This window comes from Falco naumanni, chromosome 2 (assembly GCF_017639655.2).
Source record: "Falco naumanni isolate bFalNau1 chromosome 2, bFalNau1.pat, whole genome shotgun sequence".
Classification (NCBI taxonomy): Eukaryota; Metazoa; Chordata; class Aves; order Falconiformes; family Falconidae; genus Falco; species Falco naumanni.
Window position 1 is genome coordinate 10359772 of NC_054055.1, and position 26212 is coordinate 10385983.

General features: G+C 39.1%; 1 protein-coding gene across 1 annotated transcript; it reads right to left on the reverse strand.

Annotated features, from left to right (window-relative positions):
* Window positions 1–5239: 5239 nt before the first annotated feature.
* On the reverse strand, window positions 5240–24123 carry RAB38 (RAB38, member RAS oncogene family). Its single transcript, XM_040584201.1, has 3 exons — window positions 23864–24123; window positions 15679–15959; window positions 5240–5465 (listed from the first exon to the last, which is right to left on the reverse strand). The coding sequence occupies exons 1-3, from the start codon at window positions 24066–24068 to the stop codon at window positions 5313–5315; spliced, it is 639 nt and encodes a 212-aa protein (XP_040440135.1). The 5' UTR covers window positions 24069–24123; the 3' UTR covers window positions 5240–5312.
* Window positions 24124–26212: the final 2089 nt, after the last annotated feature.

The following is a 26212-nucleotide window of genomic DNA, read 5'->3' on the forward strand; positions in this document are numbered from 1 at the left end:
TGCTGTGGCTTTGCTCTCTTTAGTATCTTATGTTTGTAAACTACTGTTACTACATTTGAAATATAAAACATGGAGATTCCAATCTTAATTAGGCAGCTGATGCACTGCAACTTTAAAGGAGGTGATTTTCAGGAAATGAATGTTCCCAAATTGTGCAAAGATATTTCCTTGTGATGAGCTGATTGCTCAGTGTAGCTGCAACAGTGTCACTCAGTGCTGGGGATTTGGTTGTGGGTCTTGAGGTACCTCCAGCCATAGGGTGGGAGAATGTCAGGTTGCATTATGAAAAAAGGCAATAAACCCAGAACGTAAATTTCTTATTTTGTTGTTTCAGAAAAGCGAAAAACTGTAAAATAAAGACTAGACTTACGACTAGACTTACACTGCAGACAAGTACTTTTTTTTTAAAAAAAAAAAAATTAATAAAACAACCTATATATTTCCAGGGAATCATAAAAGGTCAAGTGTGTAACAGTGCTGCAGGTACCAGCTTGCCCTGACAGCTAAAGACAAATGTAGTTACTACATCCTAGACATGCAGCTGCCCAATCTGCAAATGTAGGCCATTTATTACCCAGCCAGACTTCCAAGAATTAAGCATGTGGTTAATAATATGCCCCCAAACTGATGATACACCCATCTGTGAGCCAAAAATTCTGCCTGTAAAATCAGACTTTGAACTGAGGTTCTTTGAAGAGCTGCAGCCATAAAAGCTGCATCTGGAATTGCATATCAAATAGGATGATGAAGGGAGAAAAGGCGGAAAGTTTCTGTCTCAGATGTGTAACCCTTTAATCAATGTCAAACACCAACCTGGATGGTTTAAAAGAGAGGTTGTACAGAAAGTAAACAGTATAAATAAATATTAATATATATATATCTATATATATATCTCAGAGATTGACTACTTATGAGGAAAGCTACTTGTACATGTTTACTTTGGTTAATGAATTAATTTTTCAAAACACTCATATTCCGTGTTTTGTCAGAAATATAATCTTTTATTACAATAGAACCTGCAGTCACATGCATAAATATTGTTGCAGTAAAATATATTTTCATTGATTGTTTCCTGGCAATTGACATAAAATTGCATTTCCTGCATGTATTTACCAATTTCACTTCATCCAGCTAGACAAGCTGTTATAAGAAGTAAAACAATACTGCTATTTAAACATGCACCTTCAGCCTCCCTCCCTCCTTCTCTCCCTCCCTCCCTCTTTCCCTCCCCTTTTATATGGTCAGGTAGGTTAAAATAGAAGCCCCCCCCTCAAAAAAAATCTGAAAAGATAATATTGATATACAACAATTCAAGCTGCATACTCAAGGTACTGTTGGGAAAAACTATTCCTGAATAGAAAAGTTCAATGAACATACGTGATCTAAAAAAAAATGGTGCATAAGAAGATACAGAGCCTGATTTTTCAGAGTCTAAGTGACTTTTGTTGAAAGCTCAACTTGGTCAAATAAAATATGATCTTTCTGTAATAATAGAGTAATATTTGCCTTTCACTCCATCCATTTTCCTATCAGTAGTAAGTATATGCTTCCCAAGGTATCTAGTTCAGTAGATCATGAGATTTTTTTTTTTTTTTTTTTTTTTTGTATGGAGCTTCTAAGACGGAAAATGAAGTACATCCTGTTGTTACTTGTGTTGTGGATGAGCTGGAAAATGAAGCCTTCGGGTGGAGATGCTCAAGCAGCACTTTTCATGAGTGTTTCAGGCTGGTGTCTCATGCCTGGCACCTCATCTGCCCATCAGCTTGTGGTTCTAGGTGCTGGGACTCTCAGAGGGTTGGTTACAGAGAAGTAGAATGGAATCTAATTTTAAATCCACTTTGCAGTATCTTTGCCCACTTGGAAGGCAATAGAGACTTGTGTCTTCTATTACTTATTGCAAACAGAAGGGGAAAATATTTAATTTTGAAATCGCCATGCAATTAAGATACCTGGTCCCTAATGATGAGCAAAGAGCACATAACACAGAATATATCAATAAAAACTGAGGAAATCCAACCTGTTAGGGACTGACAGAGTATAATTAAATTTTATATTTGTTCCTGAAAGGGTACTGGCACAAATTAAAGTTTTTATTCTGGCCTGCCTATGACAACCCCTTCTAAAAAGGCTCTGTTTGCTAGATACCCGGGTGGCATTCACACATTTATTGCATTATAGAAAGAGACTTGACAGATTTTTATCACTTCAGTACAAATAAAAATGAACATTTGGAATTATGTAACCTCCTAAGGAGGCCTGATTTTTCACGAGACTGTTCTAATACTTATGGTGTAAGTATGTATAACTTCAGAACTTACAGCTTATACAATCCTTAGTGTAGAAATTAGCCAAACTCTGTCCACCATCTCCCAGAGGTGTAAATTCTGCCCGACAACTGTAACTGCAGTGAAACCTGACACATCAGAATCAAAGGGAATAAATTATGAGTTCATAGTTTAAAGAAGGTTTATACAATAGAGTGAAGAAAAAAAATAGTTCTATATTGTGGTGTTTTATTTATGTGGGGTTTTTAATTACTGTTATACCAGATCTTTAGCCATAGCTGTCAAAATGAAAATGAAAGTTACCGTTATGACTAATGAATATCGGCTACAAGCCACAAAAGACAAGTGATCTGAAGATAACTAAAACACATTAGCAGCTGCTATGCTCATTGCAAGTTGAGCAACAAAATATTTTTTTGAAGAAATGACAACTTTGTCTGCTTCATCTGAGGCATCCAGATTTATAAGTAAAGTACTGGGTTCAAATGATGAAAACTTAACCCTTTGGAAGCCATCTGAGGTGCTGGTGTTCCCCACAGTGTTGGCTCAAGGTATGAACAGTTACCCTTCATAAGGCATCCATACAACTTGACTTAAATAATGCTTTATATTTGAAATTACTGACCTGGCACTACTTCTGAATTGCAGCTTTGTTACTGACATTTTGAAACTAGTACCATGACATCTATGCAGCCACAGTTTCTGTTTGCAACCCATCTGCAGTTAATCTAATGATCCCATGCAATCACACATCGCTTTATAACCTCGACTAGGTTAACCGAGGTGGAATAATTGAAGCTAATTGTTGCAGCACAGAGAAGCCAGCCCTGGATAGATTTAGAACATTAAGGCATTACAGCACCATGTATTTATGCTAGAGGGCACTCATATTTCATTCTGAGCAGTAACAGAGCTTGGCATTTGTATAACATATATCTTCAGAGCACAATGCCAACAGCAACTTTCAAAGAGTGCTGTGAGGTAGGTGTGTACATCAATCCCTATTTTACAGATGAGGAAACTGAGGCAGAAAGGTTATTTAACCCACATCACAGCAGCTGTTAAAGGATGTTTAACACAGGTGTTAAAGGACAGCACTGCAATCAAGACAACTTGAAAATTACTCTCTTCAAAGGAAGCCAGCTCATGATATATATGGATCCTTACATGTATATGTGCATGTGGATTAATTTTCAATGTCGATTTTTACTTTTAAAACCACAGATCTTGATCTCTTATTCTAAAATTCTGTGAGAAGCATATATTGATGTAAGGCTTTAGGAAGAGCACATAAAGGGCTGTCTCTGTCCCTGGCTCTCCTCTGCAGTGCCTCTACAGTAACAGATCAGTTAGTGGTATAATCATAGCATCGTTTAGTTTGGAAAAGAACTTTAAGATCATCAAGTCCAGCTGTAAACCTAACACCACCAAGAATGGGATGAACTTCAGAGGCACACGAACCCCATAGCTCTTACAGGGTAAGGACATTTTGAGGATTTTAGTTGGGTGTTGTTTTTTTTTTTCATTTTTCCTACCCAACACCTATTTACTAGCCTTTGAGAGTTTCACTCCTTCAATTCCAGCTAAGTGTTCAGTGAAGTATTGTACTGGCGCCTGCAAACACAAGACACCAGGAGGTTCTGCCTCTTCCCCTCCACAGTGTTACACACCTCTAAGGAGAGAAACCCATCTCAGAAGACAGCTCCTGCCGCTGAGATTTCACAGCTTAGGAAGGAAAAGGCTGAGTAGGAACAGAAAATGCAAGTGATTTGTCTGTGGCAGGAGACAGGCAAAGTTTGTCTTGCAGGGACTTGCAACCAGATGTCAAGACTTCTTGTCTAGGCACACTTGTCTGAGCTGCCCCACCAATCTGCATGTTTTGTGAGGCTCTGAAAATCAACCATTTAATTTCCACAGCATAGCTGAGCAAATTCTGCACATATTCCAGGAGTGTTTCTTAGGACTGTTTCATTTTGCTTCCTGTGATCATTCATACAATTGTGGGGTTTATGTTCTCAGAAAGCAAATACCCTACTATTCGACAGATGCATTCCTGAAAAGTTCCGCTATTACTTTATAGTGTGGATCGTGAATTTTCCCATGAGAATCAATGTAATGGAGGGATGCATTCAGGGACCTATAGAATATACATAGTTTAAACACACAGAGAAATCTGTGGCATGATGGATGGAGAGGCAGGAACAAAATCAGCATTTTTCAGAGGAAATGCTGGCTTTATAGAATAGATAACCTTTCTGAGAACTCTCAGCTGCTTCACCTATGAGACTGTACCCCTGATTCCCCATTTTGTCACCCCTCACCCTTAACTTGTTCCATTTTGCTTCATCTGAAGACGATGCTAACAACTATGAGAGTGTAACTCTTCAGAAAGAGGGAGCCAATACTGCATCAAGGTTCAGTCTCAGAACTTGGTATCTTCTGGAGAACTGAATGATGTGAAAAGTTGCTTCGTGTTCAGTCCTGCTACTTCATCCAGGAGACTGAACTTGCAATGGGAAGATTTCAGTGTGGGCATTCTTGTTGCCTCTTTCTGAACAGCTATATTTTCATTGTCGTCATCTTCCTTATACGAAACAAGATCACTCAAGTTTGAGGGATGACAAAATGGTATAATGATGATGGTTGCCTGGTCAAGGTACTGAGAAGACAGGCCAGAGGACCAATGGGCAAGTAGGGTCTTGCTGCAGTCACATCACAGATAGGAACTTTCAGGAACCACACTGCAAGGAAATAGGTTTTGTTATCACTGGTGGTGCTACCCAACTGGGCAAACACAGCCGTCACCGTGAATCTTATTTGACCAATAGCCAAAGACAGTTTTGAATAGTTGCTATCAAAGAACAGCTCATAATAAATTTTAGCTGTCAAAAAATTACAGAAAAAATTAAGTATATTTTTGAGAAAATGACAATCTGCTTATGGAAAATCTGGACAGGATGGGTACGTTGGATAAAATGTAAATTCTGAATCATAGCTGTTCAGGTTGTGTAATAGTCTGGAAGTCTCTTAGGATTTAAAGCAAGCTGAACAACTGACAATCTTGGAGGAATTCAAGTGTGGTTTTATAATATCTGGTTCAATAGACTGAACTGGATCACTCTCACTCGCAATTATGTGTTTCACCAAGCATCTGGAAGCTTCATTGATGTTTATATTTTCCTGCAAGTGAAAAAGAAAGAGAGGTTGATTAGTCAATATTAATTACACCATGCTGCATATTTCCTACGCATAATCAAACTTTTCTCTAGGCAACATCAAAAGTTTACTTTCCTTAATAAACAGCTTTCAGAAATTGACTGTATTAAATAATGCTTACTGTAGTTTTTAAGTTAGTTAGTTTTTACATATATTATGATTCATATCTCATTGAAATTATACACAAAGCTCATTTTAAATTACCCCAAACTCTTGGCGATTTAATTGCTTTAATAAACTAAACAAACAAATGCCAGAGGGATAGTAAAGACAGATGCCTGAAGTAAAGCTCCAGATTCTGTATTTCACTGCTTGAATAACTGTTACTCTGATGTTCAAATTATTAATTACCTATCAGCAACTACAGCCATCGATAGCACTTATTTTTTAAAGCCTTTTCTGCAGTTTCAAGATTTCTGTATGCAGTGCTCACAATGAAACTAGATTCATTGAATAAATGGATCAACTGAAACAACCTCAAGTTATTCACAAAACAGTAAAAAAAGTTCTGTATCATTTGGAGTCCTCATTTTTTGTTGAGGCTGACCTATGCCAAATGTATTGCTTCAGAAGTGATATACCACTGTTGGTTTCATTTGTAAGACTGAAATCCTCAGTCTAGGGGTTTGGAATTCAAGGCAAAGCACATCTTTTTCAACACATGGCTTACTTCAATAGCTTATTTAACTTGCAGCAACCCTTACTCTGTAGAATAAGCAAAGCTGAAGCAGCCTGACCAGTGAGACACAGCTCCACACAGCATATAAAATAAGCAGTAATACGGAGTAAAATTTTTTTTTTAATGACAGCCACTGATTTGTTTGGATTTGCTTTCAAGCATAAAAAGACACTCTTCTACTATCACCACTGATAACTTATTTTATGTGACAGGAGATAGAAACCTCACTGTAGCGTCAATCCTCAGTGAAATCGTAACACACCCCCACATATATACATACAGAAATGCATACCAATATATATCTGTATGTATTTATGTATATGCACATACTTCTCTTGCTCCATGAATATTATGTTTTTATTTGCAATCGAAGACTACCCAGGTTTCCAAGCTGAATGTTCCAAGTCTGTTGTACTGAGACCACAAACACCCATGCACACAATGCCATCAAGTCTACCTTCACCAAATGCTCAGCATCAATTCAGCATCATTAATAAAATAACCTGTAAAATTTAACATGTGAAACATCTTTTTTAATGTGTATGTTCAAAAAAAGTCAGATGAAATGTTTAAATATGAAGTTCAGCTATAAAAGAAACTAGAGAACATGTCTGTGTGTGTTTCAGTACAGATGGTCGGAGTTATATGAAGCTCAAAGTCTGAAGTAACGGACTCTGTGAGGCTGATTTCTAGTCCCCTTGAAATCAATGGCAAAGCCCCACAAATTCCATTAACTATCCCTTTGCACCACCTGGGGATCTAAATGAGAATGTTAATTAGTGCCAAGATTTCATAGGTTTCTTCAGCTACACAAGTGAACTTAAATATTTGATCTTTGACCTGTAAAGGTTATCAGTTGGTTGTAAAAATCCAAATCTTTAGACAAGTCATTTACATACTAACCCCTGGAAAGTAATACAGAGCTGGAAAACAGCTCTGTACTGAGATGTTAAAATGTTACTGTATCACATGGCACTTTCAGACCAGACAAGCAAATTCCTCAAGCGTGCACCAAATGTCTTTTTCAGAACACTGTGAAATTTTATTAGAAAGAATAAGCAGTGAAAACTATCTCTCGGTACTGCTTAGAAAACTGAAGAGAAAACAGGATTGTTAAATGCACAAAAACACACACATAAGAATCTTTTGAATTGTGTTGTACTTTATCAGTGGACTGATAAGCCTTTAATTTACCCATGTGTTGATTCTTGCTTGGGATGCCAGCATGTATTTTTTCAATAATGTCTTAGGGACTATCTGAGATTGTGCCCATATTGATTAATGTTCAGATGTATTAACAGCAACCCTCTTTGTTAGATTTGAGGCCAGCATTTTATAGGAGTGGGAAAGGGGGAAAAAATCCAAGCCCACAAAAGCATAAAATAGGTATAGGTGTACATCCCTCTAGAAATACATGTGTCAGAACCAAGCCTAAAAATTAAGAAGGAAAAAAAAATGTCGTTTTTCTTGAGCCAGAACTCAAAGAAAAATGAAATGGGATTATTAAACTTCTTTTTAAACCTCTATAGCTTTCTGGGGGAAGAAAGCCAAATTTGAACATGCAAGTATTGTTTTGACATAAAAAGTCAAAATATTTAGGTTTGGGAATAGGTAAATTAAAAGCTTCTTTTTTTCTGCATTGATTTTTCTCCTTTTAAATAAAATTATTTACCAAATTTGAGCCATATCCCTTATTACAGTGTTAATTGCATTTTAGATTGAGTTTACTGTTTCCTTGGTAGGTGTCTGCCTAGATCTACTGAACATCTGTGAAGTGGGATTAGACGCAGATAGAGATCATCCCCAGCTCTGGCCATTCCACCTGAAAAGGCTTCTGCTTTCAGTCCGTGCCCACCTTCCTCTCTGCCAGGGTATCATCCCTTCAGATGCGCCTGCTGAGCTCTCACCTCTTCAAGCAAAATGTGCTGGTTTGTGAGAATTCACTATTTAAAGCATTTGCCCCCATGAGACTCAATTTCTGCCTTTTGTTCCGTATGAGAGAAAAGGAATAAAAAGTCCTGCCCATAGTGTGTGTTGGATCAGAGGCATTTTCTCAGCCTGAACGTTTACATGAACTGCCTAAGCTGTGTGGGTGAAAATTTCTGCCGGGGTGCAAGGGGAGCAGAAAGGCAGGGTGACCCGGTAGAGAGCACAGCTGGTTTTGGGCTTGTGTCTCGCTCCAGCCTTCTCCCATGGTTCAGACAACAACTGGTACATGGTATGGAGGAGAAGTGACACATGAAGTCACTTGCTGCAAGGAGCCTGTGCTTGTGCCAACGAAGCAACACCTGCTGTCCCAGCTCCATGCCCTGACCGCTTCCTTTCTCATGCTACTAGTGCCTTTCGTTACAACGCTGATCCCACGGTGCCCACTTCATGTCCTAGGTCTGTGGATCAGGCATTGCTGTATTCTGGTCTGTCTAATGAAATATTGATTTCTGCACCTCTCCTCCTCCAGCATGTTTTGCAAAGGAAAAATCAATATTCTGCTAGGCAGCAAAGCAGCTGCAGACAGTAGAAGGTGATCTGCTATCCAGACACAGACACCCAGAGACCTGGTAATTTTAGAGAGCAGGAGGTGTTGAAAGGCAGTCTAGGGAAGGACAGAGAAAAAGGAGAAGGTGAAAATCCACCCAACAAATACAAAGAAACCAGCAATCACAGTGTAAGATTGGACAGAGAAGAGTAATCACAAACATCTTACTAATTGTACTGAAACATGGTAAAAGCCCCACTTATGTCTAAAAATAAAAGTAATTATGTTTCCAAAAAGAAAGATAATATAGGTGAGACAACAGTATGAAACAATGTCATTCAGAGGGTCTCTAAGTTGAAATGCCTTAACTGTCATCTCCCTTATAGCGCTTTTGCTCTACACAAAACACCGTAGGCGTTGTCATGACTGCTGCAGTTCACTTTTTCTTTTTCCTCCTCTCCTCTCCTCTCCTCTCCTCTCCTCTCCTCTCCTCTCCTCTCCTCTCCTCTCCTCTCCTCTCCTCTCCTCTCCTCTCCTCTCCTCTCCTCTCCTCTCCTCTCCTCTCCTCTCCTCTCCTCTCCTCTCCTCTCCTCTCCTCTCCTCTCCTCTCCTCTCCTCTCCTCTCCTCTCCTCTCCTCTCCTCTCCTCTCCTCTCCTCTCCTCTCCTCTCCTCTCCTCTCCTCTCCTCTCCTCTCCTCTCCTCTCCTCTCCTCTCCTCTCCTCTCCTCTCCTCTCCTCTCCTCTCCTCTCCTCTCCTCTCCTCCAAAAAGGATCTTACCTGTATCATGGTGCCTTTGTTGCTATCAGTCCTCTCTTCCTGCTTTTGCTCTGCTTCTCACATTGACATCCTGATTTAGCGTGCTAGTTTTTATGAAACCCTTTTCTGAGCATCTCTTCTTACCCTGTCCTCTGAGGTGCCTAACCCATTCCTGTGACTTTTGTGCCTCAGTAGCCCCAGCACCTGAAACACACTGTCACAGTCAGCGATGCAAGAGCTAAATCACGAATCCAGCCCTAAGTGACTTACCCCGCCTGTCTGCCAGAGCAAGGACCTGAACCCAGCTCCTGTGATGATGTTTGGCCACTTGAGTCAGTCTTTCACTTGACCCCATCAAGAAGGAATGCAAAAGTGAAAATCAGCACATGCTGCTCCTTATTGTATTACCAAAGAAAGCAAGGCAAAGAAAATTACTCTGAGCAATCTCTGAAAGCCAGAAAGGAACGCTGAAAGACACAAATGAAATTATAGTTTGCTCTGTAGATCGATCTCCTTCAGATGTGTTGTTCCGAAGGGCAGTTTTATGGAATGGATAGCAACTCAGTGCAGGGAGGGAGAGCTGAATGATTTAAAACCTTTGAACCTATTGCTATGGGAAATAATGTCGCAGTCTTGTAATGCAACAATCAACAGGAAGGAAAAGAAATACTTTATTGCAAGTGTCTCAAAGCAGTACAGAAGCTCACCAAGCTTCTTTGCATTCTGGATTGCCTTCCCCCTTATCTGTCATCTCCAATGCAGATGCAGAACATTAACATTTAGAACATTCCATTTTAATATACGAAATAAATCCCCACAGACTACCCTGGCTCTTAGTTCTTTACAGAGAGGGAAGGCATTTGCTAGTTTTATGGGCCTGTTTCACTTCCAGATGAACCTTTTCCTTCTGTGCCATGCAGGTATCTTAGATTTGTCTGTCTGGTTGTTTTCTGGTACAAAGCTGCTCCCTTTCTGCATTTGGGTAGTTTCTTTCTCTGACTGAATCTGATGCTTCTGCATCTTACCTTGCAGTCAGGGTGAACAACAACACGTATGCAGGCGCAGCTGGCTAACATGGACACTTGGGGAGGTCTGAGCCAGCCTTAGACCTTAGAGGTCTAAGACTTAGAGGTCTTAGAGACACAACCTTGGGCTCTACTACTGGAGTTGAAGGGAATCTAGTTCCCTTAAGTAAACATTTAAAAATTCTGAAATATTCAGGTATTAGATGCGAGCCCAGTGAGAATCACATAGCTTCCACCTTTTTTTTTGATTCTATAATGTGCTAAAATCTAGAAGCAGGGAAATTACTTTCAGGATGTTTTAACCCTGGAGCAAGGAATCTGAGGGAATGGCTCCACACGCACACTTAGCAGAGCTCCCTTGGAAATTGCTGGCAGCAGCATCTTATTCAGATGTGCCATATTGCTGCGGTAATGTTTTCCTAGAAACACAACCATACGAGTTAAAAACAATCTAGATGAATGAACATGAAATTCATGGATGTCAACTTCTGTGACTGCAACTCTTTGAGAACGAGGTAATTTCTGTGATCGAGTTCTTACAGCTGGGTGGATATTCTGCGACAAAATTGTTTGACTAAATGACCTTCCAAACTCAACCATTTTGTGATTCTGTGAATTTCCAGCTTTTGGCCAGCACTAAAGAATTTATTTCATAAAAGTGATCCAGAGAGCTACAGGACAGCTCATACGTGTAGGATAATCTGAATCAACTTCTTTTAGTTACAGGAAATGAACTCTGCAGAGGATTCCGCACAGTGACTGTATATCTGAACTGAAAGCACCTGCCTTAGGTGTCAGCTTCATTTCTTGGTTTATGGCAGAAGCTTAAATATTTGCCTCGCTGTGTGCAGTGAGATTCATTAGACTTTTTTTTTCTGAGTAAATTAAAAGGACACTGTGAGGAGCCATACCTCTCTAAGTGGGTCTGGCTGTATCAGATGGATTGCTTTGGTTTCAGTTACCAGATCAGCAGATCAGCTGTAGTGTGTCAGCCTCATTTAAATAAATGTCCAAACCTCAGATATCTTTATGGAAATCAAAACCGTATATCCTGTTCTTCTGCAAGTCTACCATATAGATTATTTTTTTTTCAACTTTTATAATAATTGCCCAGTCAGAAGAACTGAAGAATTTGTCATTTAAACAAGGGCTAACAGAGTTTGGTTTATTCACAGAGCTCACTGGTAAGATGAGCAGAATTGCTGTCCTTGCTTTGTGGAAGAAGAGGCTGGACCAGAGGAGAGAGTGACTTTCTGAAGGTCACCCGGTAGATCAGTGATGGAGAGGACTCCTGATTCCTAGTCCAGCATTTGGGCACTATGACAGACTGTGGACTGCCTGTCAGACAAGAGCTGGAGGAAGGGCATGTTATTACCCACTTTTCCAAGAGAAGTAAAGAATCTATAACTTTTTCCTCATCCAAACAGGATGTATCCAAATAGCCCAGAGACTCGGTGTTTATTCAGTCTCCAGGCTGTGATGCTCAGCAGACAACAAGCTGTGTGCTTAAGCTAGTTTGGTTAGGATCTGAAAGGCACAGCTACCACCCCTTCTGGGGAACTGGGACAAAATGTGAGTGTCTTTTCACCTAATTCTTTATTTCTAACAGCTGAATTACAGCAGGGAAAAGAGGAACTTGGGCACAATCACAGCACAGCTGTGGTCGGTTGTAAGGTATTTCAAGTTATTTCTGGAGTAGGTGTTTTCAAGAACATTTAGTTTTGCCTGACTTGTCTGTTTTGATGCATAATTTCCATTTTCTTCATAAAGTGATAATAAGCTTGAAATTGCTGCTTTTCTAATCCAAGTCAAAAGGTCACCTCTTTGAACTAGAAATTGTGGTGAGAACAATTTAAAGGCTTGGAAATGTGAGTGGACCTCTCAGCTACTCTGGCCCCATGCTGGATAATCAGATATGTGACAGGAAGGAGAAACTTCCCTCCTTTTTTAAAAAAATGCCTCTTTCACAGTAGAAATTTATTAAAGAATTTACAGTTAAGGGTTATTCCATTACTATCTGGGTATGTGCCTTTCAGACTGCAATCCATATGAGCAAACTAAATATGTATATATAAAAAAGATCAGGCTCTCGGCTGGATGTATGGTGATATGTATAACTCGTGACGTGATAACGTTGTGCTATTGCCCAGCAAGTCCTTTCTTACATGGCAAACTACCAGAACAAATTCTTCTACCTTCGTAGGGAGCAGAAGATTGGAACAGGCTGAGTATTTCCTTCAGATTAATGTAAGAATCAAAACTAATACATGAGAATGTATTAGGTGGCTCAAATGTTTTATATTGAAGTCGTTAACTTTAGAAAAATAGCACCAGGGAATAATGCAGTGATGGGTTTTGGTGTAATCTGCCAATGCTACAGACAAAAATCTCAGACCATTGACAGCTTGAAATATGGTAGGTACATACACAGCATGCTACTCTGCAAGGGAACCAGAACTAAAAGATGTATTTTTGTAAGTAATCACCTTTGTTTTTCCAAAATGCATAAATCATATCCAGTTTGCTCTGAAGGCAATAACATTTCCAAGCACGTCTGCAGAAAACCTCTGGAGATCTAATTATTCCAGGATACCACAAAAAAGAGTTATTTCTTATTTGAACTGCTAAAACTGCTAGCTCCAATATGATGACTTCTCTGTCAGTATTATTTCGCTTCAGAAAAGGGTTTCTGTTCTCTACAGCAAACATAGCTAGGTTTTTATTTTCCCCAGACCCAAGTTCAATTATTTAATATACCCTAGGCTGAAAGAATACCAGGTACATGTAACATCCAATATTCTAAAACAGCACTAATAATAATTCTTGTTTTAAAAAAAAAAAAATGTAGGCTTTAGTTCAGAACTTAGACCAGGTGGGAAAATTATTCTGATCTAACTTAGCCTACACATTGTGATTCTACCGTCTTTCATAGAATTATTCTTCTTTACATCATTTTAAAGTCAGGAGCCTCCAATTCTCGGTGGAAATCAGGTGTGGGGATTGCAGAATAACAGTTTCTAGCCTTTAGTCTATATCAGCAGTGAACAGTCTGATAACAGAGTTATGTGTTCTTAACTCCCACTGCTCCCTTCACAGTGGCTTTTGAAGACCAGTCTTGTCGTAACTGGATTTCTTTCTGTTCCTACATGATTGCATGGATAACCTGAGGACAGCTTGGGCTTCTGAGTTAAATAAAGTAGGAAGAAGCTAGATATTTCCTTCATTAAAAATAACTCAGAATCTGAATTCTACGTGGCTTAGAAAGACTTGGAAAAATTTTCCTCTGTTTTTAAACTTTACATGTCCTTTATACTTCCATAGTTTTGCCCAAGACTGGATCCATCCTCACAGTAAAACCTCTTTGTGACCTTTGAAATTGTTTGTACATTCATACCATGTCATGACCTGCAACGGCCCTTGGCCCAATAAATGTGGCTGTTCTTTTAAGAAGTGGACAGATGCTTGATGTATGGAATTCAATGGACAGATTCCCTTCTCAAAGGCCGAAGAGCAGTGACCGGCTGCATGACTTTGCTAATCCAAACCTAGAATAATGAAACTATAGCCCTGTATCCTTTAAACAATGGTCCATCCTGTTCCCTCTCATTCTCTCTGAAAGTCTTTTAGATGCTAGCATTTTAAAACAATTTGCGATTCATATCTCTGCACATGATTTTTGCAGTGGTTTTGCCCTCAGGCCTCAGTTTTCAGTGAATTAGTTCTTGTCCTAGGAAATGTCCACTCATGTACATGTCAGAAATGAAGAAAAAGTAATGTTGAAGAAAACAGCCATATACAGTGCTACACATCACTGGTGAACTGGATTCTAAATATTAAATTCTAAATAAACCAGATATTTCCTGTTATTTGTGGCCTGAAAGACAATTAGACACCTAATAAAATATTGGAAAGGGCCAGAATACATATATATATATAAAGAAATAATAATAATTTGTGCTGTAAACCCCTAACTCTCCACACCTTTACTGACAGCTGCCATTCCAAATGCTTCACTCTTTGGGTTTTCTTTTTCTTTTCTTTCTTTTTCTCCGCTCGCCCCATCCACCCCCCCCCCCCCCCCCCCCCCCCCCCCCCCCCCCCCCCCCCCCCCGTCCCCCGCGGAATAATTAGCTTTCTGCCTTAATTATTATGAAGAACCTGATGTAAGAGAGCTTGGCCTGTTTTTTAAACCAGAACTAGACACTTTGAAATATTAGTGCTTAAAGAAGGAGGGAGTCAAGACTAGAAAAGTAAAATACAAGTATACACTCCAAAGTTTCTTAAATAACTCTAATAAAGTGTTTAAAAGAAACTGAACAATTGAATGTAGCTTTCAGCCTACTAACAATCTAGGTCAAAGCAGACTTATAGATTGCTTATATTTATAACATCCAAACGTTCCCCAGAGCTGTTAATGATGACACCAACTTTCATTATCGAAGAAGACAATAAACACAATATCCATTGAATTGTTGTGTTCAAATCAATATTTCACATGCCAGCTTTCCAAATCTTGCATGTGCTGAGATTATCTGAGAAATCCCAAATTGATATACAGGATCACTGTACCTTGGGCCTTTATACTCTAAAAGTCTCAGTGCCCTTTCTAATTTTTATCTCCATTTTCTTATAGGTGCCCAGGAAATCTGTGCCAAGGCAAGGAATTGAACCTCAGAGCAGCTCATTCGGCACTTTGACCACTGAACTTTCCTTCCTCCCCAGATATGTGATTTTTTTCAAAGGCTGTTGAGAATGAGAGCTCGTTAACAATAGGCATCGTACAAGTGCTACAGTAGACTGACTTTTTTTCTGGAAGATAGTACAATAAAGCTATTGACTCTGATCAGCATTTCTCAGGCATAGTGGTTATATAAATATTTTGAGATAATATTAACAGTTAAGAATTATGAAAAATATCCTCATATCATTCATAAGAGGTAGCTTTTGTGCCTTGCCAAAGGTCATGTTCCTCCCCAGGCTATTATGCAGTAAGTTGTTGACCAGATACATATTTTACTGCTGACCTATGATTAGAGCAGCAGCATTTCAGAATGTCACATATAATTTGCCTTGCAATAAAAGGCCTAAAAGAAATAGAAATGTGTTAATTTAAAAGTTCACCTTTAATTAATTCCATCAAAGAGGAGCTTTGCAAGGTACACATTTCAATTGAGTGAAGTATTTTACAAGCTAATTTCTCTGTGCTTGGAGAAACATTCAAAAAGAAATGGAAACATTACCTTGGCTGATGTTTCAAACCAGCCCACGAACCCATTCTCTTTGCAGAACTGATCCATCTTGATGCCGTTGTTCATAAGAACATCTATTCCCTGGTCGCATTTGTTTGCTAAGAGGACTGTCGGCACAGGTTTTCCATTTGGAAGAACCAACTTAGAGTCCAAATCCTCCTTCCATTTTGTCACTGCTTCAAATGTTGCAGGTCTCGTAACATCAAAGACAATAAATGCCCCCATGGCCTCTCTGTAATATACCCTGGTCATGTTTCCAAATCTTTCCTGACCTGTGATAAAGAAAGTAGGAGGGGGAAAAAAAAACACCACCTTGTAAAAATCATTGCTTCCAATCTAGGTCAATATTTCACATAGCAGGTTTTCTAAGAGAACGTTACTAAAGGTAGGACTTAATTTTGTAAGTCTCTGGAAAGCTACTCTTTGTCTAAATAATGACAAGTACCATGCTAGGCTCATTTGTATGAAAACGCCGAAGATTATATAGCATGAAAAAGGAGTTAGAAAGCGAACAGCCAAGGAAATTCAATAACTTTATGACAAGCTTGAACTTTAGTGTACAGTCTTATTAAGCTGCCAGATTTCTAGAGATGTGGACAGTACCAAGGGTCTTGGTGTACATTATAGGGATTTAAACAGGAGTCACAAAAATATCTAGGTACCAGATTGGAAACTCGTTGATGTTGTGGTATTTTGTGGGAAACATCTAACAGCCGATCTGCTCATGCACAAAGAGGATACTGCACATTCTCATGCAAGTGATAATAATCAACAGTAACATAATTAAGCTCTGGAGCCATACCAGGCATTACAGTCATTATGAATTTGCTTGTACTGGCAAACTAAAACACAGAGGTGAGAAAGGCAAATTTAAAGCCTTACAAACATGGAAAGTGTTCTAAGAAATAGCAGAGCAGCAGCAATATGAAGAGCTGTATTGCTCCAGTGAAAAGATCTGGGAGGAGATGTTTCACACTAGATCTGTTCAGAAGCTTCATGGGTTTTCTTCTAAATTCAGAATGTTTTCTGGGAAGTTTTTTACAATATTTTTGTGAGCTAACATCATATTGTATTCAAACTTGGACATTTGTAAATATCTATCATTTTATATGATTAAGAGTGTAAAAATTAACACACTTGAGATCAGGATGTGGTATGTTGATCAGCTGTGGGTTTGTAAATATATAAGCTGTTTTCATGGGAACTTTGAAAAAATGTTTCCAATAATGCAAATAAATTACACAGAGTTTTTCTTGAAGTGAAAAAATAGAATTTCCATGGATGTCTACTGCTGAGCTGTGATCCGAAAAAGTAGAATTGTAAATTCGTGAAACATCTCACAACAACAGCAGTCTTTAAGCAAGACAGCTCTTGTATTTCGCCATATGCTTTTATAGCTGAGAAAAGGTGCTACGGAAATAGACAACATTCAGTGGAAACGTGTTTCTAGCTTTATTTTCTCAACGTGCATAATCTTGAATAAGTTAGGAAGACGAGAAGATTGGCAGTCTGCTTCAGACCCTGGGAAGGTTACCTGTGGAGGTTTTATCTGATGGAAACTGTGCTGTCAAATGTAAGGCTGGATTGAGAACTGAAGAGTGCTGATTACTGGGCTTCCAGACCATGCAGTTTCAGTTAATGGAAATAGCACTGAACGCACTTATGGGGTCAAGACCATCTGTTTGTGATGTTTATCTTTGGTGTCATGCACCAGCTGTTGCAGGAAGGAGAAAGTCATTCACATGATACAGAAACCAAAAGCGGATGTCTGTCTGCTCCAAATTCATGTTAGATTTTTTTTTCACCTTAAACAAACACTGTGTCCCATTGATAAAGCAAAACAGAAATATATAATTCCTGGGAAATATGAGGTCATATTGAAAATTTCTTATGGCTATGCTTTATTAAAATGTCTTATGATACCTATCAGTGGGCTAATCAGATAAATGGCTAAGTCATGTGCTATTCAATAATCTCCTTGTTGAGCAACTTTTTTTCATCTGCAAGAAGGTGCCTTCAAACAAAAGTCAAGGTCTGGTAGAAACTTAGCAGTGAGGCAAGCAGCAACATAACAAGCAGTTTTTGAAGCATATTATATTTCAGTTATACTTTCTACTTCTCATGCAAAGTTTGAGAGATGCTTGCACTCTAGATGAGATGTAGATGATGTAAGAACAGCTAAACTTGGGCTTTACACATATTTATTGGGACACAGATCTCTAAGACAGGTGGGACACGTCATGGAACATGAACTAAATTACTAATACACATCATAAAATCATTAATCACAAACAAAGTTATTAGAGGAATAAAAGGCTCTCATGATGTGGTCTTCTGGCTAGTAGTGGCCCACAATGTTTTCACCTCCTGCTTCCAGCTGCTTTTGCAGATACTTAGGTTTTTCACTGCACAGAAAAGCCACCATGTTTGTAAAAGCAGCCTTATGCAGGATGACAGGGCTCACCACTTCCATTATCAATCCCTTCAAAGAAAGAGAAAGGATGGAGCTGCTGGCTGAATAAACTGCCTAACCCCTTTCTGAAGTGGTCTTTTTCCCCATCAGTTGCAATTAATACATGAACATACTTGGCATAAAGACATCGTGAAACTTTGAATGGAAAAAGAGGTGATTTGAAAACCAGAGACTTTTAGTTCTATGTCGTTTGCATAATTGCTTTACTTTTATTTCATTTAAATTGTGAAAAAGTGATCTCTAGCATTTGCATTGTGTTTGGAGAGCTACATATTTTGTCAGAGGGTCCAGGACAACTCTTTTTTTCCCCAAAGATTCTTCCTTATGTGAACAAACCCCTATCTTAATAGATGAGGTTCCTAAAACCTTTTCATTTAGCAGAATTACTCATGAAAATAGGCACTGTTTGATGTATTAAAGGTGTCAGAATCTGGCCTTAGGTTTTCAGCAACACAATGGCTTAGGCAGTAATTAGGCTGCAAAATAGATCGAGCATTGGGTATTCAGTGCTATCTCACAGGCAGCCTTGAGCATTAGAGTCTGTTTTATTGCAAGAGAGGTCGAGGAAGATGGGGTTTGCTTTTCATTGGAAAGGTAAGAAACTTGTGAAATGTTTGCTTGATCCGGCCCATGGTATTTTACTGCATCCCTTGCAAGGCCACTGGCATCTGGCATCAAACCCCACAAGTTTAATAGCCTTTGCCCACTGGGACAGTGCTTTACATGGGGATTCATCAGCCCTAATTTAGGTTCAAAAAAATTAGCTGGGTGTATCTAAGATCCTTTTGTACTCGACTGAGAAGAGGTATCTAGGGGCATCTTCTCAGCAAGGATAGACATTTAAGAGTGGTCACAAAAGCTTCATTATGGAGGTATTTAACCTCTACCCTCAAGCCCCTGGTGAGCACGGGGTGAGTAGCTTATACTCAGATGGTTCCGTACAAGATGTCTATTTGTTAAACCAGATGAATCCCAGCCCATCTTAAAGTGAACCCAGTGAGACCGAGATGCTAAAGCAACAAGATTTCCATTAAAGGACAGGATTTCCTGTCTGAATGGCACATTCCTGAACGTTTATCCCAATCCAAGTGGCACTTCTGCAGCAGGGAAAGGTATTATTTTATGGGCTTAAAGCATCAAAAGCTGAATTATCATGGTTTATAAAAATACACCCCACATAAATTTGCCAGCATGGCTCGTACAGAAATCTGCAGATTTCACTAACCACTATGATCTCTGATAAAGTTATAAAAACTAATGATAAAGTGCTAAAACTCAGATAATGACCACCATCTTGCCCACCGCATCTAAAATGTAGTGCAAGATAAAAGCTGATTAAAATTGCCTAATGCCCAATTTTACAATGAGATTTACTTCTTGCCATCATCCTTCATCCTAAGAGGCAAAAGTTTCTGGGAACTACCATGCATTTACAGAGGGCCTTTAGCCAATGCTGAGAAGCTGGAAATTGTGTAGAAAATTTAAATATTTTTTACCTTTCACTTCAAAACAACTTGCAAAATTTTCACCTTTAAATTCAAGTTATCTTTACAGACTGAAACCTAAGCAAGCCTTGAGGTGGTGTTCACCACCCCAGAATGTGGAAAAGCAGGCTGTCAGCAGGATCAGGCCCATGGGTCCCACTGCAGATCTATACTGAAATAAACCCACCACAGCCAGGGACTTATTTGTGTTTGCAGAACAGTAATTTCAAGGTAACTTACCCTTATAAATCACCATGACTATCTCATTTATGCATATGTACTGCAATGCTTAGCAGCCACTAAAAGCCTAAACCACTGAGGATGTGCTGTGCCTGGCACTAGTGAACGGTTCATTTACTCCTTCTGGAGCATAACAGTCTTAAAATCTTTACAACTGCAGAGGCATTTGCCTATATCTGTGCAAAGATTACTGTTTCTGAAGGTGAAAGTTGCAGGGGAAGGAAATGAAACTGTTCTTTCACTACCAGTATCATATGGACACCTTCAATGCATTGGTCCAACTCTTTATGAGATGAGAAGCTTTTTTTTTGGTAGCAATGAATAAGCCAGCTCACACAGACTCAGCAGGGGGGATAATGGTGATGCTGACACTGCTGTGAAAAAGTAGCGGGGGGGGGGGGGAAGGCTCTGAAGTGCTGCTCTCTGCCCTCCGCTGCACTCCCAGACCTGCTCCCTGCAGTGAATCTGTAGCTAAAACTGGTCTGCAGAGAAATCTTGGGGCCATGTGGACATGAAACACAGACAGCAGCAGTGACAGCAGCCTTGCAGAGAAGTGAATAGCAAACACACGTGGATCTACCGCCTGCAGTAGCTGGTTTCTTCAAAAGCGGTCCCAGCCTGCATCTGCAGGGCCCAACCCCACCACAGCAGCCTTGTTCAAAATATGGTTAAGAGTTTCTTTTAAAGCTTTCTTTCTAACTGTCTGTTAATGAATTTAAAGGATGCTCATGCAGAGGCAGCAGAAAAGATAAGGAAACAACCCCCCCAAAAAAAAGAAAATGACTGAGGAGCAAGATTTAAAGATGTAGGACACAGCAGTAGAGGTAATGGCACACTTTAAAAGGGACATGAACACCAAAACTAAGAATTTGGGACATTCAGTGAAATAAAGTGGAACTGCTTTGTGGACATTAAAGACAAGGAGGATTCTACCACATACACGTCCTCCCACACACTATAGTGAAAATTCAGTCACTTCAAACAGGCACTTTGCTGAATCAGACATAAATTCATAGATTTTAATGCCAGTGCTGTTACAGATATCATAACATCATAAACCATGAAGTTTTGTCCAATTATTCCTGTTTAACACACATAGCTTCAGAAATACATTATTTGTTAAAAAGCCCTCAAGCCTTAATGTAATAATATGTGATGCAGAACCTACCTTATCCCTGAATTAATTTTTCTAATGCTTAGTTATCCTTATTGTTCAGCATTTATCTCTCATCTAAATAAATGCAGTTTCATCATTTAGCTATTAGATCTTACTGTAGTTTTGTTTACCAAATTAAATGATACAGAAGAATACGTTACAGAAATATATACTACATTAACTATGAAATTAGATGGCACCAAATGAACTAAATTTGCTTTTCTTCTCATGTCTGTAAAGGGTAAACAAGGGTAAACTGCTTGGTCCTACCACAGATGGAGTATCACTCCTCCAGTGAAGTCACCACATATGTAAATCCTACTAATACTGTAGATAAGCTTGACACTAGTTTTACTCACAAGCTTTTTGAGAAAATTATTTCTAGATTGTCAAACAATTTACTACCCACTAATGTACATAGTGAAGTGCAATGAAGAGTACACATTACACTTAGTAGTAAGTTCACTGGCTGTATAATGTAGAGGGGGAGGAGAGGATGTAAGAGCTAAAATGATACCTAATATATCTATATACACACTCACACACGTATAAATATATATCAATATATAAATACTGACATGAAACATTATTGATACATTTGCAGCATTTGCTTCAATTCAAGATGTCCTGAATCCTAAGCCAACATCCTTCAACTTGGTCAGAGACTGGAAATTTATTCCCTTACCCCGAAAGCTAAACAGGACCTAATAACAGAGATTCTCCCAAAAGAGAGAAGATGCTCTGAGACCAGAGGGTTTACTTTCCTCCCTCTTCTCCTTGCATATTTGTGTTTTGCAAGTGGTGATATATGATTAGCCACAGCCAGGATAAAACACTTCCATTCCCTCCATATTTCCAAACAGTTTTATTTTGCTTTCATTTTTAAACAACTTTTTTCTCACCAGCCAGATGCCTTACGGTAACTTCTATGCCAACACCACGCTGGTGTGACTTCAGTGTGCTGCTTACAAAACTTGTTTTCTATGTACAGCCATCAACAGCCAAAGCTCTTTACACAGAAGTCATTAAAACTGAGACAGCAACTCTTTATATTATCAGCCACTGTCTTGACCTTCACAGAGATGCTTTGAATTGAGCAATTCATATGAAATTTAGGACTGTGTTGTAATTCTCTCTGTCATGTGTGATAACTCAGAAAGCATGCTAGTCATTCAGTACTACAACTTGGTGTAATTGCTCCTGCAGCCTGACTGAAAGCTACATCATATGATCCACCAGCACATGATTAGTAGTGTAATAAATCTCTGAAACAAGGCAGGCAAAACACATTCGCTAAGTCCCTGATGCATTCAGAATTTACTATTAAATGATTTTTCTCATGCAGAACAGTTTTGCTGGATGTGTATGTATTTATTGTTGTAATTGGTCACTGGTGAGCAATAAAAGTAATGCTCTCCCCATTATTCCAACTTTTAATAAAAAGAAAACCGAGCATAAATGTATTGAATATCATAAACCCACAAGACTCTACCGATGTGTAAAAAAGCTGAGGTTATGCATGTTTTGCATAAAGCAGAGTCGTTGCATAAGTTTTAGTGCCTTGGTGCCAAATTCAGAGCCCAGACCCGAGGCAGCTCAGCGCAGAAGAAAGGCGCTCCCTCCTCCAATAAGAATGTCAAGAATTTTCTCATTTCACTAGTTTTGCTCAGTGCTGTGCCAGACTAGATCACTGAACCCCTAGCTCAGGCCACCGGCTGGCACAGTTGCCTAACAGCTGATATAATGTTCACCTTTATTCCCTACTTAACAAAGGTTAACTCCTTTATCGAATTCAAATTTTGAAATGCTCTCGCTTTTGCCGTAGGCCGTTGTGTTAAACCTATACATGGATTCCTACCAACGTTAAATGAAAAATGATTACTTATAGCATGCAAATTATGCCATCAAGGTAAACTTGTATTTTGCAGACTGAATCCAAATTAATTGCTAGTAAGGGGGGGTGGCAAAAAAATTGTTGTGGTTTTAATTGGAGGCCAAAGATAAAAACTCCAAAGCACTGGCAGTAACAGTGACAAATTCTATGCTTTTTAATTATGTACGCATGCAAGGATAGCTGGACTTCTTTATTCTTTCTCTCCTGGCACAAACTATCTTTTTTTTTTTTTTCTTGACGTTTGAATAAGGACAAGTAAACATGAGTGAATACATTTTTAACAACCAGGATTATTGCCAAGCAGAAACACTTCTTTCTTCAAAGCATGTCAGAAGTTGTTTACGTTTCATTGGAGATAAGGAAAGAAGGTAGGAGAGAGAGGAAGGAAAGGAAGAAGGAAGGTGTTCTGAGAAAGAAATTTAGTGACACTTTTTCCTTATTTTTTTAACTATGATTTTAACCATTTTATTGAATGCTGCATCTCTTCCACTAAATTAAATCGATGTAACAGGAAATTCTTGTTTCTCTCCTGTCAGAGATCTGTTAATATAATGAGGCAAGCTGAACAGCACCAGCTGCAGGGGAAGGATTGGGGCATTTGGAGAGAGGTGCCCGTGTCCCCACACGTGTTTAAGGGCTTGGGAGAAAAAATCAGACACAGCAGGTTTCACTCTGACACCCCTTGTTTGGGGGGCTGCTAGCTTTAGGGAAACTCCAGAGTGTTCATCTGCTCTTTTTCTCTTTTAGAAAGGTTTTAGAAGGCTTTAGAAAGTTTTTAGAAAGTTTAGAAGTTCTCTCTCCTCAGTCTCCTCTCCCTCACTGCACAGGCACTGGTAGTTTCCAGCAGAAAGACCAGTACAAATGAATTTGGGTCTATATTTTGTATCGTCTCTGGATGGGTTATGAGGCAAATGGTTCTCTGTACTCACCCGCAATATCCCAGAGCTGCAGCCGTACCACGGTGTCAGCATCCCAGCTCAGCACCTTCAAGGCAAAGTCCACTCCAATGGTGGCCCGGTAATGGGGGGAGAAGTTCTGGTGGACATAACGTTTGATGATGCTGGTTTTGCCCACTCCCAGGTCCCCAATCACCAGCAGCTTGTAGAGGTGCTCCTTCTGATTCTGCTTCTGCATCTTTCCTGTGGCTGCGGCTGCTCCCTGCGAACTGATTGCATGCTCTGCCCCAGGAATCCTGCCAGCCCGAGGGGGAGAGAGGGAGTGAAGAACTGGGGAGGGAAGGAGAGCAAGGTAGGTGGAGGCTCTTTCCCTTTGTACAGAAGCAGGATCACCAGGTCCAGCAGGCAGCCCTGCTGGGAGATGAAGTAAGCAAGGGACTGGGGGAATAAAGTCTCCCAGAAAGTTTTGTGCGTATGTGTGTAAAGGTCAGCACGAGGTGTGTCTGGGATTAGTCTGGCTACCAAAGACTTTGCAGGAAAATTCATGCAACAATCCTGTTCCCGGTTTCACCCCCACTGGAAGGACAGTGATTCTGTTCTGTACTAGTTGTACACACTCATTTTTAATCACTGTCTGCTTGGTGATATATTATCAACCTATGCTTGTTTTCAGACATCTTTGAAGTGTCAGTCACTGTTAAAAAAAAAAAAAAAAAGCAGAAATCTCCTTTCAGAGGTCTCACACCTCCATTAAAGTGCAGAAATTAAATCAGTGTGACTTTCACTTTGGATGTGATTTGGTTTTAATCAATGTAAATCAGCATTAATGCAGTTCTATCACTAGAAGTGGCAGTTAGAGCAATATAAAGTGTCTTTACTTGTATCCACACTAGGAGAGTTGTATTAATTTAATTATAACAGATACATATTTTTAAATTTCGTTAACATAATTGTGATTGTCTGCCTGTACCGATAAGCACACTCACATCTGTTGAATGCAGCACGTAGCTTACACTTTGTTTTTTCATACAATTGGGCTCTAAAATGCAAAAAATCCAGATTTATCCCATGACTCTGATAATCAGAAGTTATGAAAGCATAACAGCATTAAAGCATACGAATGCCAGTGTCTCAATGGTCCTGTTTTCTAAAACAAGCGATATCAAACCTGCAAACAATGGAACACATTTGAGTAAATCATTCCACTGAAATGACTGACCCTACATTTTAAACAAAGAACACAGTGACAGTTTCAAATAAACAGATTATCTGGAGACCCCTATCCTTTGCCTAGAGGCATCTGATTCTTTTAACAGTTTTGATAGCAAACCCCCAGAATTTTAATACTGCATGGAACTCATCCATGAATGATTTTTACATTTATTGATGATCTTAAAATGAAAACTCATTTCACACTTTCTGAAATATTATTTGACAGAGGTTTTATCCAAATGGGCAGTGAAATGGCATTAGAAATTTGTCATCTATCCAAAATCTGGATTTTAGTAGACAAAGAATTCAGGGCACATGTTATGCAATCTTTTATAATCAGTCTTTAAACTCCAAACTTTAAATTTTGTATATATACAGACACACACAAAGTGGAAATGAGTAATTTGTGGAGAAAAATGTTTTATTTTCTTTGTTTTATATAAAAATTATTTAGTTATTTTACATAAAAATAACTTTTTATTTTTAATAAGAGACCCTTTTCCAATAAGATAAATTCTCTTTCCAAAAACAAGCTATCATTTGCATACTTCTGTTTGGAGAGAAAATTTTAAAGGGCTTAGCCTTATTAGCTATGGACAGCATAAAAGGCTATAATTTGAAAAGCAAACGAGTTCAATCAGTTACTACCTTTACATGATTTAAGCTTATTATTGTTGCTCCTGGTAGTGTGCGGTCTGTGAATCTTACCTTCACAGCACTGCCATTTTCAGAGAGGGTCCAATACCCAAGCTCTTCTTAACACTCACAGTTCCTCTCTATTGTTGCTCTTCTAAACAGTCACAATTCCTCTCTAGTGTTGAAGGTTTCCCATCTGAGATGCTAAAAAAAAGAACAGGCTGAGAGGGCTTAGCAATTTAGGAAATGACAAAATTAGTGGTTTGGATGAGGTTGAAATTACATCTGATCTTTTATCCTTCTTTGATGATGGCCAGTTGTCAGAGAACGCCGCATAGAAGATCACTGTGAGCAGAAATTAGGTAACCAAAGGTCTTAGGCTATTAGCAAGCGTAGTTAGAGATTGGCCTAGACCCAGAAGCATGAGGCTCTACCTCTCTTCCAAAGTTTTTGTTAGTATTAGCTATAATAGCTCTGGATAATTGTGCTGCTTGTTTAAGTTTCCAATTCTTCTTTTGAGTCTGGCTAAATTCT

Bases quoted from the DNA above. Each gene is read 5' to 3' on its own strand.
- RAB38 (XM_040584201.1), bottom strand. From the start codon at position 24,068: ATGCAGAAGCAGAATCAGAAGGAGCACCTCTACAAGCTGCTGGTGATT. The intron at 15,960-23,863 runs GTGAGTACAGAG...TCTTTATCACAG, and splicing joins GCAGCTCTGGGATATTGCGG to GTCAGGAAAGATTTGGAAAC. The intron at 5,466-15,678 runs GTAATGTTTCCA...TTTCACTTGCAG, and splicing joins GGTTTGAAACATCAGCCAAG to GAAAATATAAACATCAATGA.